The 18,713-nt window shown below is 37.7% G+C and overlaps 1 protein-coding gene across 5 annotated transcripts in view; it reads left to right on the top strand.

Annotated features, from left to right (window-relative positions):
* Window positions 1–18,713, top strand: part of RPS6KA3 (ribosomal protein S6 kinase A3) — a gene marked incomplete at its 5' end in the record, with an annotated part of 313,574 nt that overhangs the window by 285,041 nt on the left and 9,820 nt on the right. For all 5 annotated transcript variants that reach the window (XM_079910436.1, XM_079910440.1, XM_079910437.1 and 2 more), the window contains 8 exons: window positions 2,911–2,999; window positions 3,196–3,260; window positions 3,337–3,439; window positions 5,405–5,529; window positions 7,142–7,267; window positions 10,549–10,638; window positions 12,593–12,751; window positions 14,811–14,972. In XM_079910436.1, the coding sequence (XP_079766562.1) occupies window positions 2,911–2,999; window positions 3,196–3,260; window positions 3,337–3,439; window positions 5,405–5,529; window positions 7,142–7,267; window positions 10,549–10,638; window positions 12,593–12,751; window positions 14,811–14,972 (919 nt within the window). The remainder of the gene's footprint in view (window positions 1–2,910; window positions 3,000–3,195; window positions 3,261–3,336; window positions 3,440–5,404; window positions 5,530–7,141; window positions 7,268–10,548; window positions 10,639–12,592; window positions 12,752–14,810; window positions 14,973–18,713) is intronic.

The following is an 18,713-nucleotide window of genomic DNA, read 5'->3' as shown; positions in this document are numbered from 1 at the left end:
GGAAATTAATATTATTTAGTAAAATATTGGGGGACACTGGCCAAACGAATAGATTCTCAACCTTTAAATTGCATTTAAGGCCTTTTTCAATCTCCCATGTTAAAATAGATATTCCCTACTGTTCCCTTAGCACTCTTTACATGTGTCCTTCTGAATTTGTCTCTTAATGTACTAGCATTATCTATATCTGTCTTCCCCACTGATTGTGGGGGGGGCTGTCTTTATCTCCGTATCCTAAGCAGTGTCTAGCACATAGTAGCTTCAATAACAACTCACTGAATAATAAATGGATCTATTTCTGAAATAGAAATTTCTCTGCTAGCCATTTTCTCCAGCTCTGTTATTATTTTCATACTTACAGGATCATTGGTTTCCTTAATTTGTAGGTTGAGAAAAAGAGTAAAATTATATATTAGAAGTGAAACAGACCTTCAAGCTCATCCAGGCCAGTGGTTTTCAGACTGTGTGCCACAGACATCTTAGATGTTCCACAGACCCCTTTCCCACCAGCTCCCCTTCCCTGGAGGGCTATTAAAGGGAACGGGAGGAAAAAAATAGGTGTGTGAAGCACATGTTCTTTTAAATGTTTTAAATGTTGGATTTCTTAAATTCCTATTGAGAAAGGGTTCCAAGTCTACAGTTCGGCAGCCATTAATCTAACATCCAATCCCCTTGCTCATGAAGAACTGGTAACAGGCTCAAGGGGATTGGCTTTCCCAAGGTCACAAAGTTCTTAGTAACAGACCCAGAACTAAGACTCAGATGATCTTACTTTTACAGTAGTGCTTTTTACCAAATTCTGAAAAATGAAGAAGTTCATTAGAAGATTTGGGGCTAACATTCTGTGTTCACACAAAAACCTAGACCCAAATACTCATAGCAGTTTTATTCATAGTAGCCCCAAACTGGACACAATCCAAATGTCCCTCAACAGATAAATGGATAATCTGTGGAATATCCTTGTCATGGAATACTACTTAGCAATAAACATGAATGAACTATTGGGACTTCCCTGGTGGTGCGGTGGATAGGACTCCATGCTTCCAATTGAGGGGGCCCGGGTTCAGTCGCTGGTCAGGGAACTAGATCTCACATGCATGCCACAACTAAGAGTTCATGTGCTGCAACTAAGGAGCCAGCAAGCCACAACTAAGGAGCCTATGAGCCGCAACTAAGGACCCCACCTGCTGCAACTAAGGAGCCCTGGAGCAGCAACTAAGGAGCCCACGTGCTGCAATTAAGACCCGGTGCAACCAAATAAATAATATAATAGATAGATAGATAAATAAATAAATAAATGGAATGAACTATTAATACAACAACTTGGATGAATCTCAAGGGAATTATGCTGCATGAAAAAAGTTACATACTATATGGTTCCATTTACATGGCATTCTTAAAATGACAAAATTATAGAAATGGAGAATACATTAGTGGTTGCCAGAGGTTAGGAATTGGGGAGGGAGGGAGCTGGGTGTGGTTATAAAGGAGCCACTTGAGGGATTCTGGTGGTGTTGAACTGTTCAGTACCTTTACTGTGGTGGTGGATACAGGAACTTAGAAATGTAATAAAATGGCATAGAACTTCACCTCACAGCTGTCAGGATGGCTATCATCAAAAAGTCTGCAAATAGTGGTCGCTTTGGCAGCGCATAAACTAAAATTGGAATGATACAGAGAAGATTAGCATGGCCCCTGCACAAGGATGACATGCAAATTCGTGAAGCATTCCATATTTTTACTTTGTTATACAGCAGAAACTAACACAACATTGTAAAGGAATTATGCTCCAATAAAGATGTTTTAAAAAAAAAAAGTCTACAGATAACACGTGTTGGATGGGAATTCCCTGGCGGTCCAGTGGTTAGGGCTCCGTACTTTCACTGCGAGGGCCCAGGTTCAATCCCTGGTTGGGGAACTAAGATCCCGCAAGGTGCGCGGTGTGGCCAAAAAAAAAGCACACATGTTGGAGAGTATGTGGAGAAAGGGGAACCCTTGTACACTGTTGATGGGAAAACTCTAATTCAGAAAGATACATGCACCCCAGTGTTCATAGCAGCACAATTTACAATAGCCAGCACATGGAAGCACCCCAAGTGCCCATTAACAGATGATTGGATTAAGGAGATTTGGCATACGCACGCACGCACACACACACACACACACACACACACACACACACACACAATGGAATATTACTCAGCCATAAAACAGAATGAAATTCTGCCATTTACAGCAATGTGGATGGACCTTGAGGGCATTATGCTAAGTGAGATAACTGAGACAGAGAAAGACAGATACTGTATGATATCATTTACATGTGGAGTCAAAAAATAATGCAAATGAATGTATATGCAAAACAGAAACATTCACAGATACAGAGGACAAACGTATGGTTACCGAAGGGGAGATGGAAGGGGGGGCGAGGGACAAATTAGGGGTGTGGGATTAACAGATACAAACCACTATGTATAAAATCAGTAAGCAACAGGATATACAATATAACACAGGGAATTATGGCTGTTATCTTATAATAACCTAAAATGGAATATAATCTGCAAAAATACTGAATCACTATGCTGTACACCTGAAACTAATGTAATACTGTAAATCAACTATACTTCAATTTAAAAGATGGCATAGAACTAAACACACACACAAATAAGTGCAGTGAAAATTGGAGATATCTGAATGAGATCAGTGGATTGTGTCAATGTCAGTATCCTGGTTGTGATATCACACTATAGTTTTGTAAGGTGTTACCACTGGGGGAAACTGGGTAAAGGGTACGTAGGCTCTCTCTGTATTATTTCTGATTTTGAATCCATAATTATCTTAAAATTAAAAGTTTATTTTAAAAATAAAATACAGATACCTCCAAAACATAAAATATATGGATTTATTATTTAGAGCCAAACTTGGGATGCCACAGTTTTTGAGTCCTGAAGCCCAGAGTCTTTTACGAATGCTTTTCAAACGAAATCCTGCAAACAGATTAGGTAAAATTTTTAATTAATTTGTTTCTTTTGTGTGTTTGTTGGTGTTTGTTTTCTAGGGGGGAGATGGATATTTGTGTTTGTTGTGGGATTATGAAATAGTAGGACAAATGTTAAAAGTGAAGACTGAATAAACAATATATATATTTATCCTTGAAATAAAATTACCATTTAATCAAAACTAGTCAATTTTTGATAGGCGCAGGACCAGATGGAGTTGAAGAAATTAAAAGACATTCATTTTTCTCAACAATAGACTGGAATGTAAGTATAGAATGAAAACTTGCTTGAAATTTTTTTTATAATTAACACATGTCTAAGTCTCTTATTTTTCCTCCAGAAACTGTATAGAAGAGAAATTCATCCACCTTTTAAACCTGCAACTGGCAGGCCTGAAGATACTTTCTATTTTGATCCTGAGTTTACTGCAAAAACTCCCAAAGGTAAGGAGAAAACGTGAAAACCCAAATATAAGACAATATATATTTTTTTCTTGTTCAATCAGAAAATCTTATCTAGTATAACTCTATATACTGTCCTCATTTTTTCCCTTCATACACTACCCCTGCTGTAATAACTAGATCATTAGTAGATCCTTTATAGCATTTTATAGAAGTTAAGATCCTTGTTAAATCTTTTAGCAAATTACGTTGTACCTTAAACTTCCATACAATTTGTGTGAAAAAATTATTTGGTTGTGCGTTTATTTACCTGTAGCTACGTTCACATGAAATACTACAGCATAAGTAGTGCCCTTTAAAATTCTAATATTATATGGTATTCTGGAAGTACTTACAAAGTTCAAATCCCAAACATAACTTAAACTTCATGTGAGGTGTGATAACTTCAAAATGATTCATATCCTGTATCAGGCTTTATCCTAAAATTGCACAAACAGTGACTATTAGAGAAGTGATCTTTGAAATGGTAAGTTGTATTTCATTCATTAGTGTGTGCATTATACATAATGGTGTTTTTCACTCTAATGTTCTCTCATTTAGGTGTATCAGATCCCAGGTTTATCATTGACAAGCAAATAAATAGAAAATGTACTTGCGTGTATTTCCCATAGAGTGTATCATTCAAACCTTGCTATAAAGCTTTACAGCCAAAAGTCTAACAATCTATATTAAGCATTGATGGGTGTTTATTTTTGTAAGACAGCCTTAGAAATTTGGATTAACACATGAACAGAATTTTATCAAATGTATAGACAGTGATATGCATAGAACTGATGATATATGGTAATGTTTTACTTTGCTTTCTGAATACAATTTGTCCTGATAGAGGAAAAATCTTAGAATAGAGCAGTTCTATATTATATTCTGCCCAGATAGGTTCTCTTAGCAGAAGTCTTCAGTATAATACTGTCACATTGATGTAGAATTCACTAAACAATATATATTGCTGAGAATATTAAGCTGATATTAAAAGAGAACTTTATGTGGAGTTGATGTTTAAGTAGATTTACCTGTTTTTTGCTTGCCTTTAGCCTTTATAGTATGTTTATAAATATTAGTATGCCTAATTGTATGTTTATATTTATGAATAACATATTATTATACTTGTATTATTTCTTTTTTAGTGAGCATTAACTGTATTGTGAAAGTATTTTTCTGTTTTTGTTAATGCCAGTAGATTCCACATAAATAATTTGAATAACAATACATGTCATGTCATAAAACATTTTAAGGACTACGTACTGTGATCGTCCTAGTGTGTGTGTGTGTGTGTGTGTGTGTGTGTGTATATATATATATATAAATTTGATCTTTTACATGTATAATAATTTTATCTTCAGTTTAGATTTCTAGATTCTGACATTATGTGTTGAGACCACTGGACTAAATCCCTTTCTCCTAAATTATCTGCAGATCAACCTTATATCTCCCCCTAACCGGGAGCCATAGCATTGGTAGGTTATTATTTAGGGCTGCACTGTCCAATGTGGTAGCCAGTAGCCATATGTGGCTGTTTAAATTTAAATTAATTAAAATTAAAAATTTTGTTTCTTAGTCACACTAACCACATCTCAAATTCTCAGTAGCTACATGTGGCTAGGGGCTACTGTATTGGGCAGCACAGATAAAGAAAATTTCCATCACTGCAGGAAATTCTTTGGGACAGTGCTAATTTAGAATATATTAACCCAGTAATTCATTAATTTAGTATATTCTTCAAATGAATTAGCAATTTTCTGGGCTCTGAGGGACTAGGATGTTAGAGTTTTGATGGCAATAAGCCATCAGGACAGATCTGATACAGTGCCTTACTTAGTTATCCTGGAAACACTGGATACCTGAGAAGTGGAATTCCAGAATAAGTGAGAACGCTCATAATGTTGACAATTCTTCCCTTAATTACCTTTCAAAGCAATTACTTTCTTAGTAATTTATTATTCTTTTCAGATTCACCTGGCATTCCACCTAGTGCTAATGCACATCAGCTTTTTCGGGGGTTTAGTTTTGTTGCTATTACCTCAGATGATGAAAGCCAAGCTATGCAGACAGTTGGTGTGCACTCAATTGTTCAGGTGAGTGAATGTCTAAGTAATTTTAAATTTGAAGTGTTGTAAGATACAGTTCGTCGTGTGGATAATTATGTTAGATTTGATCTGCTGACCTTAAGTGAGCAGCTTAAAATACATTTTATATCATTGACATTACTCTTAGAAACTCCTTTCATATACCTTTGAAAAGGTTGCATGCGCCAGAATCCTGGATACCTATCTGACTTGAAAGTAGAATTCTAAGAGAGTTGAGATAAGTATCACCATCTTGTTGTCTCTCGTCTCCTGTGCCTTAGAATGTTTATTGGGCCTAATTTGTTTCATCCTCTGTCTCTGTTAGATCAGCTGTGGTGAGCTGAGGTCTCCTAGTTCACTGATACTTTCGAACAGGGGTCAGCGGACTTTTTCTCTAAGGACCAGATAATAAATATTTGAGGCTTCGTAGGCTATATGGATCTCTGTTGCGACTACTCAACTCTGCCATTGTAGCACAAAAGCAGTCATAGATTGTATGTAAATGAATGAACATGGCTGTGTGCCAATAAAACTTTGTTTAGCAAAAACTGGTAGTGAACCAGATTTGGCCCACAGGCCATAGTTTGCCAACCTCTGCCATAGAAATATATAAGAAATAAAAATAAACTTAAATTTTAAGTTTTCCAAGTTTTGTGTCCTTGTTCTTTTGGAGCCCCATTGTCATTAGGAAGAAATGGTTATGGATACTGCCTTAGGGTACCTCCCTCCTTATCCCATCTGTTGATCAGAGTGGGAGAAAAAGGAGCTACAGAAGCAGGTTTCTGAGTGTGTGTGTTTGTAGCAGGCGACTGCACTGCTAAATTAAATGTTATTAGAGGAACACAAATAGTACAAACCATTAGATTTATTTCTTCCCATCGTAGTATCATGGAAAGATAAATTTAATTCATCTTCTTAATCATAGAGGGAACTAGATACATCTTTTGAAGCACTGAATTGTTTTTAGGGTATACTTAGTGCTTGAATTTGCTTGATGATTAAGTTGCTTTTGCGCTAAAGTTTTTTTCACAAGTCAGTTATCTTGCTTTCCACTTTCTAGAAAACCAATTTAAGCACTGTTTTTTGAACAAAGTTCATGTTGAAATAGTCTGTCCCTTTTACTATGACAAGCATGTGATGAATTCTATAGAATGTATGTTTATGATTTCTGTGCGGTGCATCGGAGAGACGAATCCAGATGTTCTAATTCTGAATCCTCCTAAATCTTTTCTTCTATACCAGAGGTTTCAAATGTCTCCCCGTTTGCAAAGGTATTTCAAAGACCTATAGCCGTTTGGAGAGTAGAATGGGGCATAACCACTGGCAAGGCTGTCGGCCCCTTATCACGTAGCTCTGTGTTTCTTGTTGTGCATATTCAGTTTTTTCTTTTCAACATAAGCTTTTTTTAAAGGCATATTTCTTGCTGTGCATTGTATCGTAGACACTTCAGAAATGCACAGTTGTAGAAGAATATATGCAGAAAAATTCATTTTTATTTTTACTAAATTCATTTATATTTATAGTTAAGGCCAACAGTGCATGCTGAGTAACATGTTTCCCTATTATGTAATGTACCAAAGTCATTACAGGGCTCTTCATCAATTTATAATTGTGTTTGTAGCAGTTACACAGGAACAGTATTCAGTTTACTGATGGATATGAAGTAAAAGAAGATATTGGGGTTGGCTCCTACTCCGTTTGCAAGAGATGTATACATAAAGCCACAAACATGGAGTTTGCAGTGAAGGTAAGTGTTTTTAGATTTCAAATGCACCTCTAACAGTTCTTATTCATGCATGCTAGTACCAGTTAAAAATTACAGTCTTCTTTGGTAAGTGTGCCTTTTGTTATAAAAAGGTAAGGTGATATAAATGTCTGGCTAGTGATCTTCAGGGATCTTAATCTGGAACCATAGATCCTCCTATGAGCTCAAAAGGTAAGGCAGCATACATCCAGTTTGCGGAGGGCAGTACCACTTTACACCTGACCTGGTTTTTAGTAGCACCCCGTGTACTCTCAGAAGTCCCCCGTTTATGGTCAAGATGTCAGGGAGTTCCTCGGAATTATATGCCAAATTTTGTATGTTTACATTTTTATGGCAAAAATGTTCATACCACCTTTCACATTTAGAAGGATCTGTGAACCAATAAAAGAATAAGAACCACTGTCATAAAATATATTATCATTAGCTGTTTTAAGTTCGTCAAGCATCCTAAGACAGTAAAGATTTTCTAAGCCAAAAACCAAGGCACATACCTCTATAATAAAGTTCGAGTCCAAACCTTTAGTTATAAGTGAACAAATACTATATTCAAGTTTCTGCCTTTTCACTTCTTGAGTTGGATGCCTCTGCTCTCCCATCACAAACAATTCAAGTAATGTCTAAAGCTTTCAACTTAATTTGAGCCTTAGAACTAGTCTATAACTATGGGTAGCTCGTTTTTAGTTAGTGGGGAAAGTGGCATTAATTATTATTACTTCTATCCTTCCACCAGTCTGTCCATTTATCTAGATCTAATATGATTTTACTGTGTAAAAGTAAAAATAAATGTGCTTTATTTATGCATAGCAAATATCTGGGAGGACACACCCAAAAATGGTTGCTGCTATCTTAAACTTGGATGTAATTGTTCTAAAAAGTCATCAGTGTCTGTAAGGCATTCTGTCAGTTATAAGGATGAACCATAGAAATACATTTTAATTTGCTCTTCTACTCAGTGAAATGTGGGGTACATAGAAATTTTCAAACTGCACACATGAAAGGAGAGAATGTGAATAATGTACTTGGTAGGCAATCTAAGAATGTATCTTGCCTCCATAAACACATCAGAAAAAAGCAGAAGTGTCCTGAGGCCCCCTTCAAATTATAGAAACCAGGAGCAGTATACCAAAACCTTGAGAACATCCTCCAGCTATATGTGGATTCTTGTGACTTAAATTACATCCCTAAAACCAATCCCAGCACTTGATTCTACTGAAATTACTACATATCTAAGATTCACAAGCAGAGTTATGGATATAATGTAAGCTGGGCTCAAGATTAGCAGATCAGAGAGAATGTTGCCCAAAATAAAACCTCCCCAATTCTCTGGTGGTCCAGTGGTTAGGATGCCACGCTTCCACTGCAGGGAGCATGGGTTCAATCCCTGGTCCAGGAACTAAGATCCCACAAGCCATGTGATGCAGCCAAAAAATAAGTAAATAATAAATTTTTAAAAATAAAATAAAACCTCCCAATGTGTTCTGGTTTTCAAAAGACTAACCCCAAATCATCTCCCTTGAGTCAGCATGTCTATTCCATGGACCTTTCTTCTTAATCATCCATTTGCCTGATTCTACACTATCATTTGCAGTTGATCACAGTGGACGCCTGTATGTTTGACTTACCTGTTCTCCAAATAAAGAACTGTTTTCACAACTAAATCCATTTCAGATAGCAGATTTGGCTCATATTGAGAGTTGCAAGCTCTTTCCTAGGATGCTGAAGCGTTTGGGTATTTATTGCATACATAATTACTAAGCTGTTTTAAAACTGAAAGTATGAAGGTCACAAAATTTATTTCAGACTACATTTTGGATGAAATGAAAGGAAAACTTGTTGCCTTTTCTTTTTTCTTTTCAGTTTTTTTTTTTTTTTGGCTGCATTGGGTCTTCGTTGCTGCACAGGCTTTCTCTAGTTGCAGCGAGCGGGGGCTACTCTTCGTTGCGGTGTGTGGGCTTCTCAATGCAGTGGCTTCTCTTGTTGCAAAGCATGGGCTCTAGGCGTGCGAGCTTCAGCAGTTGCGGCATATGGGCCCCAGAGCACGCAGGCTTCAGTAGTTGTGGCTCGCAGGCTCTAGAGTGCAGTCTCAGTAGTTGTAGCGCATGGGCTTAGTTGCTCTGCGGCTTGTGGGATCTTCTTGGACCAGGGATCGAACCCGTGTCCCCTGCACTGGCAGGCAGATTCTTAACCACTGTGCCACCAGGGAAGTCCTTGTTGCCTTTTTAAAAATATAATGTTACTTTAACAGATGAAAACGTTAAGAGAAGTATTTTTAAGAAGCAGGTGACATAAAAGAGTTGGAAAGCTAAATTAGTATTTTAAAGGGCTTTATTGTAATAATTAAACTTCATTCTAGCCAAGTAGAATTCTAGGTATGGTATTCTGCTTAGCTTTCTGCCTAGCTTCAAAAATAAAGTTTGTTCTACATAACTATTAATTTTTTATAAGTAGCTTACAACTGATGGGATATTCCATTGAAGCATTTTATTAAAGAAAGTAAATTCAATAAACAAATGCTAACGGTGATATTATAAATACATCTTGCTCTTAATTATCTGTATTGATAGGGGTTAGAAGTTAACTGAGGGCTTCCCTGGTGGTGCAGTGGTTAAGAATCCGCCTGCCAATGCAGGGGACACGGGTTTGAGCCCGGGTCCAGGAAGATCCCACGTGCTGCAGAGCAACTAAGCCCGTGTGCCACAACTACTGAAGCCCACGTGCCACAACTACTGAAGCCCGTGCTCCGCAACGAGAGGCCACCGCAATGAGAAGCCCACGCACCACAATGAAGAGTAGCCCCCACTTGCCGCCTAGAGAAAGCCCACGCACAGCAACGAAGACCCAACACAGCCAAACATAAACAAATAAATAAATCTTATTTTTGTTTTTTTTTAAAGTTAACTGCGTTCCCAAAGGTGTAAGACATTGAAGGCTGGAAGAAAGATATGTTAACTGTGTTCTTGGTACCTTTTCTTGAGGCTTTTGAGTTTTTATTAAATCCTAAACTTGCTAAAAACTTAAACTAGACAGACCTGGTTTGAATGTGACTCATGGCGTAGAGTTTACTTTACAGCCTTGCCATCTATATCAAGACTGGCTTTCAAATTTTGATTAGACAGTCTGGCCAGGTACTTGAATAAAAATGGTTGATAAATGGCTTATAAATACAGTGTTTACACACAATAACACCTAAGCCTGTAGCTGTAAATACTTAACGTTTATACTGTATAGTTCATGAGATTTTATGATAAATATTTGCCTTTTAGATTATTGATAAAAGCAAGAGAGACCCTACAGAAGAAATTGAAATTCTTCTTCGTTATGGACAACATCCAAACATTATTACTCTAAAGGATGTAAGTAGATTCTTTAACGTAGATCATTTGACTCAGTTGTCTAACTCATATTTGGAATGTTTTCACATATCATGTGGTAGACAAAGAATTCGATATAGTGAGTAAAAAAAATAAATTAGAGGCCAACATATATAGCATAATTCCAGTTATAGAGAAAAATGTTTAGTTAATTTTTCTGCCTTTAAGAAAAAAAAGTATTACATTATTGCTTTTAATATCAGTATTTACTGGAACACTTGGGTATTAATTATGTTCAGGATTGACAAGTCTCAGGCTCCATAGGCTCCCCAAACTGTCTTCCACAGTACTGCCAGAGAGAGCTGTCCCTTCTATCTAACCATGTTACTTCCCTGCCTACAGTTCATGTTCCCCATCACCTCTGGTCCCTGCATTCCTCCATCTGTAGTAGTTTTCACACTTCCTCACACACCCTATGCTCCAGCCATGCTCAAGTATGTACAAATTTTTCTTAACATACCTCGTTTTCTTCTGCTGCTCTGTCTTTGAATTTATGATTCACTCAATTGAGAATGCCATTTCCCTTTTTTGCCTGGCTAACTACCACACAACTAAGACTTGGCTAAGGCATTACTTCCTTCAGGAATCCTGCCCTGCCCATCACCACCCCCCAGACAAGTGAAGTTTCCTTTCCCTGCTACTTATAGCTTTCATCATAACAGAGGTGTTGGCAAAGGGTGCGAACTCCTCAGGCAGCATTAAGTCCTCTCTTGCTCATGGTGCCCACATAGGCTGAAAGGCCGTGTCTGGGTATTGTAGACCAGAAGTGTCATGTAGCCAGCTAAGCCAGAGGACTCCTAAGGTAGCTTTCACCTCTGAGGTTCTGTGAATACCAACGTTTATCCTCCCTTCGCCTTCCTAACTGAAACTCTAATTTCCTCAGAATAATTTATCACTGTTCATTGTTAGAGGAGAATGTTAACTTAGTCCCATTAAATATTTCACTTAAGTGACTCTTTAATTAATATAACCTCCAAGAATCCAGCCAAGTAAATTAAAAAGGAAATGTAGAAAACACTTTCTCTCAGCCTTGCCTGGGGAACTCCCTAAGCTGTTGCTATTTTTTACATCTTTGCTCCTTCCTTCATTTCAAATTCCAAAGTCTCTAAAATTATCCCCACTTTTGTTACAGCATCTCCAACATTTTTTTAAACTCTTATTTCTATGTCTGTTTCTCCCTACTAGAATAAAAACTTTGAGGGCAGGTACCTTGTTTTCTCCATATTTGGGGCCCTAATACATGGTACCTGTTAGGGAGCTAAGCAAAGGTGTGCAGTAACTCTATGAGAAGAGGGGAATAAAAGGGCCTGAAGTTTAAGGAGAGGGTTATTTCAGTTTGGGAGTGCCTAGAGTACAAATCCAAAATTACAGTGAGCTTTCTTTTTCGACATTAGGAGTAAATTGGTATGCTTCTGCGTGGTTGAATGGAATTTCTCTTTGCTACTTAATCTTCCTACTTAGTTCTTGCCACAGCTTGTCTTTCGATTTAATCAAAACCAGAATAATTCTTTGTCTGTATGTATAAATACAGAAGTTCTGCAGTTGCAGAAGTTCCAGGAAAATCACAGCAGCATGTCTTTCTACCAGTCCCTCTCATCATTAGTAGGTAGAAAGATCAAGAGGAACACACCCTAAGAGCAGAAGTTCAGTGCCCCTTCGGATACCATACCCATACTTATTTTGATAGCCATGAGTTAAGGTTCACGGAAGGAAACTAAAGGTTATTTTTCTGACATTCAGTCTCATCAATTCCTATTTTAATATCTTTATGTGTATAAAATTGTTTGCAAATTTTATATCCTTCATTGGTTGTGATAAGTAAAATTTTCCTTGTATATAAAGTGAGTTTTAATTTCTCTTTTACTATGCCAAACTGTGTGCTGAGCACATGTAAAGCTTCACATAATTTTTTACATTTTGCTGTTAAATGTTACAGGTATATGATGATGGAAAATATGTGTATGTAGTGACAGAACTTATGAAAGGGGGTGAATTGCTGGATAAAATACTTAGACAGAAATTTTTCTCTGAACGAGAGGCCAGTGCTGTCCTGTTTACTATAACCAAAACTGTTGAATATCTTCACGCACAAGGGGTAAGTCTTTTTAACGTTTTACATATATACACACACACACACACACATATATGTATAATATCTTATAAAATTTGGTATAAAATACCAAATACTCTTTCTCTTACCTTTTCTTTCTTAATGTTTGAGCTGAAATTACAAAGGTAGAAGTTAGTTTATGCCTGTAATGAAAAATATATTAGCTTAATTATCCTACTGTTCTTCCTCTATGTAGACTTCTCCCATTGAGCTTGAAATTCTTTTTTGTTTCCTTCTTTTTTTAATTTAATTTAATTTTTTAACTTTTTATTTTATATTGGAGTATAGTTGATTAACAATGTTGTGAGAGTTTCAGGTGTACAGCAAAGTGATTCAGTTATACATATAAATGTATCTGTTCTTTTTCAAATTTTTTTCCCATTTAGGTTGTTATATAATACTGAGCAGAGTTCCCTGTGTTATATAGTAGGTCCTTGTTGGTTATCCATTTTAAATATAGCAGTGTGTACATGTCATGAGCTTGAAGTTCTACTTTGAAATTTTAGCTTGTTTATAAACATTAAATTTTTATGCTTCCCAAGAAGTGAGTGAGAGTTTGTGACCTGGAAGATGTAGCACCGTTTTTGCTAGGCCACTGTGTACTTTTGAGAACTGGGCCCATTTCGAGTTTAGAAGTGAACCAGAGAGTCATGGGTTGTATTCACTTATAAAAGGAAATCCTTCAAACAGATGAGGCCAAATAGCCACCTGGTTTCTGGATGGTGGATGCTTTCCTCCTTTCTTCCTGCATATAGATTTTTAGTAAGTGGCAAAAAAAAAAAAATCATATTTTTAAAAGAAGAGAAGTCTGGGAGGGAAGGGGAACAAAGGAGAGATGAGGGGAGGAAGGAAAGGAGGACAGCAGAGGAGTGAAGAGGAATGGGAAGCAAGAAAAGAATAAGAGATCTCTTCTTAAGGAGTTTATTTTCAGTACGTTATTCTCGTTTTCTTTGCCCCTAGAAGCTAACAAATGAAATGTGTTAATTTAATTCTAGAGCTTCTTGACTTGTAGCTGCTCAAGATTTGCCTAGTACTGGGATTGGAAATTGGTAGAACTCAGTTTTCACTGAAGAATTTGTGAGTTTGCAGTCATCTAACTCTTCTATGTTCTTTTCTCAGTGCCTCAGCAGTAATTAGTTATTAAAATGTTCTGGAGAAATAGTGTTCCGGATGTTAGGACCTAAAACTGAGGTTATTGATTAGAACATAGACTCAGAATTTGGTGATGGAGGAAACACATAAGTCTAATAAGGAGTGTCAGAGAGGCTTATGATAAAAGAAGTATTCAAGTAGGTGATTAAAGGGGGAAAGTAATACAAACTCTAAAGGAATGGTATCTTTTTGTGTTTGTGACTTTGTTACTTGGATATCAAGTAGCCAGTACTTACGTAAATCTGGGAGTTTTTTTTCCTTTTTACTCCTAAAACCCATGCCTGTTCCATTGAGCCTGTCTGTATATGTTTGTTGTATTCATCCCTTGTACACGCCATTCCCTCTACTTAGAATGACTACCCCCACTCTTCTGGCTTGTTCATTCTGTTCTTCAGATGTTGGATCAGTTGTTACCTCCTCTAGAGACCCTTCCTGACCCGCCCGAGTTATGCCCCATCTCTCACCTATTTATTCTCTGCCTCCCTTACTACTAAGTTCCTAGCATATAAAGGCAAGGATCTTACAGGTCTTGTTCACCAAAGTATCTGCAGCTCCTTGTATAATACCCTGGTACATGATACACATTCCATAAATATTTGTTGAACGATGAATAACCTGGAGACAGATATTACTGCTATTTGCATTTTTCCTTAATCCGCTTACTTAATTGGACAAAGAGGGGGAAGGTAAGTACTGTTCTTTCTTCCTCCTCTCCTTGCCCCAGTTCTGTGTTGCAGTTATATTACACTGTCAGCATTTTATAATGTTGGGATAATGTAAAGGTTGGTACCCATCATCTTGTTAAGTGCATTGCTTGACAGTTTGTGAATAAATAATTTTCCATAATGGAAATGTATCGTTAATGCACCTCTTTAATTTGTATTTCAATTAGGTGGTTCACAGAGACTTGAAACCTAGCAACATTCTTTATGTGGATGAATCTGGCAATCCGGAATCTATTCGAATTTGTGATTTTGGCTTTGCCAAACAGCTAAGAGCAGAAAATGGTCTTCTCATGACTCCTTGTTATACTGCAAATTTTGTTGCACCAGAGGTAATTGCGAAAGAGTTTGCTTGCAATATTTCAGTATATTTAAAAACTCATTTACTGTGTTTAATATAGAATAGTTAATAGTTGTTTAATTGAAGAGTTAGTTACTGAGCAAATAATTAGAATAAAATGTCAGCCCTTTTTCTTCTGTTGGTAGTTCATCCTGTCATCAATCCAGTACTACCTATAATGCTTTTCCCGCTCTGACTTCTGTCTTTCTGCATAATCACACATCTATAGCTAACTACTATCACTGACACTTCTGTGCTTGTCAGTGCATGGAGTTAAATGGAAACTAGCTTATTCTTCCCCTTTCCTAACACCCTTCGAATTTCCTGGTTTTGTCACCATCTTCCTTGTATTTCTAAGGCTAAAACACCATGGGCTCTTCTTGTCTTTAGCTGTATAACCAGGTACCATCTCTTTTATCCCCTGCAACCGGTTCGGGGCTCTTCTGTTCACAGAACTGCCATCCTAGCCCCTGCTTCCCTCACCACACCCCCAGATGACTGCCGCAGCCTAGGTGCGCGTTGCTTCCTTTTGTCGTTCTGTGATCAGTCCACAAAGAAGCTACAAAGCTGCTGAAGTCTTCTTCAAGCACTGCTTTGATCAGGTTGCTTCTTTTCCTAAGAAATTGCAGTTCCCCACTGTAGCAACTCTAAAATCCACTGCTTTGCCCTCAAAATTTCTTGCCTTTTGATTATCACTGTGTAAAAAATTGTAACTACAATAGTTAATCCTAATATAGGGCTTATGTGCCAGTCACATGTATTAACGGATTTCATCCTCAGAGATATAATTTATATATAATAATTCATTCTCATTATAACTTATGTGAGGTGAGTACTTTTATTTGCATTTTATAGGAAACTAGGTGCACAGTGAGGGGGTGATGTCATTTGCCTGTGGTCAGATCTAGATCTGAGCCCAGGCAACCTGGCTGCAAAGTCTATGCTTTTACCATGTGCTAGATATTTCACAAAAATTGTAATAGTTGATAATGTTAAGATAGTTGGATCCCCCCTCTGTTTTCCAAACTTTTTGTAATTTTGTTACTTTTTAGATAGAAAAATATTTTTTAAAGATTATTTGAGTCTGTTCTCCCAGAGATACTAGAACTGATGAGGGACAGATTCTTTTCTTCTTTGTCCACATATCCACAGCTTCTGACACACATTGGTGTCCAAGCGTGGCCCCCTAATCCAGCCATCTAATTTTTCCTCATGATTGTTTCCTGCTTCATATAAGCAGTCTGCTTCTTGAAATCACCATGTAGCTTTTATGCCTTGGCACACTGGAATGGTTTTTGGAATGTTTTTTGCTTTAGACCCTGCCTCTAAATTCTCCTTCAGGAAATCTTCGGTGATCATACTGTCCTTAGACCTCTTTAACTCTTTGTCTCCTCTTTACCATTTAGTCATCTGGGTTAAAACTTTAAAGTCCTCCTGAAATCTTCCTTCTCTGTTATTTCTCCACATTTAGTCTGTTGCCAAATCCTTTCCATTCTGATTCCTAAATATTGTAGACCCCTTTTCCCTTACCCCATACATCCAATCTTTTTTTTTTAAATTTTATCTTGCCGTATAACATACAGTAAGATATATTTTTTAATGCTTTTCTTTTTAAAAAAATTTATTTTATTTACTTATTTTTGGCTGCATTGGGCCTTCGTTGCTGCAAGCGGGCTTTCTCTAGTTGTGGAGAGCGGGGGCTACTCTTCGTTGCGGTGCACAAGCTTCTCATTGCAGTGGCTCCTCTTGTGCGTGGGCTCTAGAGTGCAGGCTTAGTATTTGTGGCACATGGGCTCAGTAGTTGTGGCTCGCGGGCTCTAGAGCATAGGCTCGGTAGTTGTGGTGTGGCACATGGGCTTAGTTGCTCCGTGGCATGTGGGATCTTCCTGGACCAGGGCTCAAACCCGTGTCCCCTGCATTGGCAGGCAGATTCTTAACCACTGCACCACCAGGGAAGCCCTATACATCCAATCTTTACTAAGTCCTTCCCATTTTATCTTTATGTCTTCCCCTTCATGTCCTGCCTTACAAATTGCCTCCTGTGAGGTGGCCTGTCTCCATTCTCTCTTCTTGCCAGCATTTCCTCTATGCCTTGAGTTATCTTTCTGGTATACACATCCACTTATTTTATTTTCCTCTTTAATGCTTCAATAACATCTGATTGCCTGCAGGGAAAAAAATCTAGATTACTTAACAAGCTTTTTATAAAAAGCTCTTCAGTGAACTCCCTAGCGGTCCAGTGGTTAGGACTCAGCACTTTCACTGCTGGGGCCCAGGTTTGATCCCTAGTCGGGGAACTAAGATCCCGCAAGCTGTGTGGCGCAGCCAAATAAATAAATAATTTAAAAAGCCCTTCAGTCTCTCTAGTATCCCCTGTCTGGAAATCTGGCCACACTGAACTTGCCTGGCACTAAGCAGGCTCTGCTCTCTTGCCTCTGCCCTTTGAGTGTCCTCTGCCCTCCCCCACCTCTTCACTTTGCCTCCTGAATTCTTACTTATGGGCCCAATACAAGCAGGCTGCTCCTAGCTTTCCCTCTCTCCCCATATCAAGAATGAATTGCTTCCTCATCTTTGTACTCATATCCTTTACACATATAGTTTTGTTAGAATACTTATCATGTTGAATTGTTAACTATGTATATGTTTATTTCCTTTGCCAGATTCTGATTTTCTTAAGGAAAACCATTGTTTTGTATTTGTCACAGCTTTTTTTCCTTATTGAAGTATAATTGCTTTACCATGGTTTGTTAGTTTCTGCTTTATAACAAAGTGAATCAGCTATACATATACATATATCCCCATATCTCCTCCCTCTTGCGTCTCCCTCCCACCCTCCCTGTCCCACCCCTCTAGGTGGTCACAATGTATTTGTCACAGTTTATGCCTGATAATAGTTGGTGATTATTAAATGCTTGAGTAAATCAAATTATATATATATATAAAAGAACAGTTTTGCACTATACCATTTATACTTAGTTATATGTTTTCTTAATTGTTTTATGTTAATCGTTTCTGCAGCCCCATACAAAATATAAATACATTTAAATAAGAAATTTACCTTCAATTTATTTTTATAGTCCACTGTGTGCCACAGCAGCATTCAGTAAATTAATTTGAATATCAAAATTTAAATTTATACAATTCTCACCTATGAACGTGTCTGACATAGGTCCATGGCCAGAGTCCCAAGCAGTTGTTAGTTCACCGAGAAGGAAATAAAGTTTTAAGCTTTAAAATGCCGGGGGCTTCCCTGGTGACACAGTGGTTAGGAATTCGCCTGCCAATGCAGGGGACATGGGTTCGAGCCCTGGTCCGGGAAGATCCCACATGCCGCGGAGCAACTAAGCCTGTGCGCCACAACTACCGAGCCTGAGCTCTAGATCCCGCGAGCCACAACTACTGAGCCCCGTGTACCACAACTACTGAAGCCCACGCGCCTAGAGCCCGTGCTCCCAACAAGAGAAACCACCACAATGAGAAGCCTGCACACCACAACAAAGAGTAGCCCCCGCTCGCCGCAACCAGAGAAAAGCCCGCTTGCAGCAACGAAGACCCAATGCAGCCAAAAATAAAATAAATAAAATAAAATAACTTTTAAAAAAAAGATTTAAAATGCCAAAAAAAAATTAAATTTATTTATATGAATTATTAGTAGTAGAAGGTTCCAGAATAGGATTACTATATTGCCTTGTTTGTTAATCATGTTCTGTTTTTCTTGTGTGCATTGATTTAG

Source organism: Stenella coeruleoalba (genome assembly GCF_951394435.1).
Source record: "Stenella coeruleoalba genome assembly, chromosome: X".
Classification (NCBI taxonomy): domain Eukaryota; kingdom Metazoa; phylum Chordata; class Mammalia; order Artiodactyla; family Delphinidae; genus Stenella; species Stenella coeruleoalba.
Note: the sequence above shows the minus strand (reverse complement) of the source record. Positions and strands in the feature narration are given on the sequence as shown.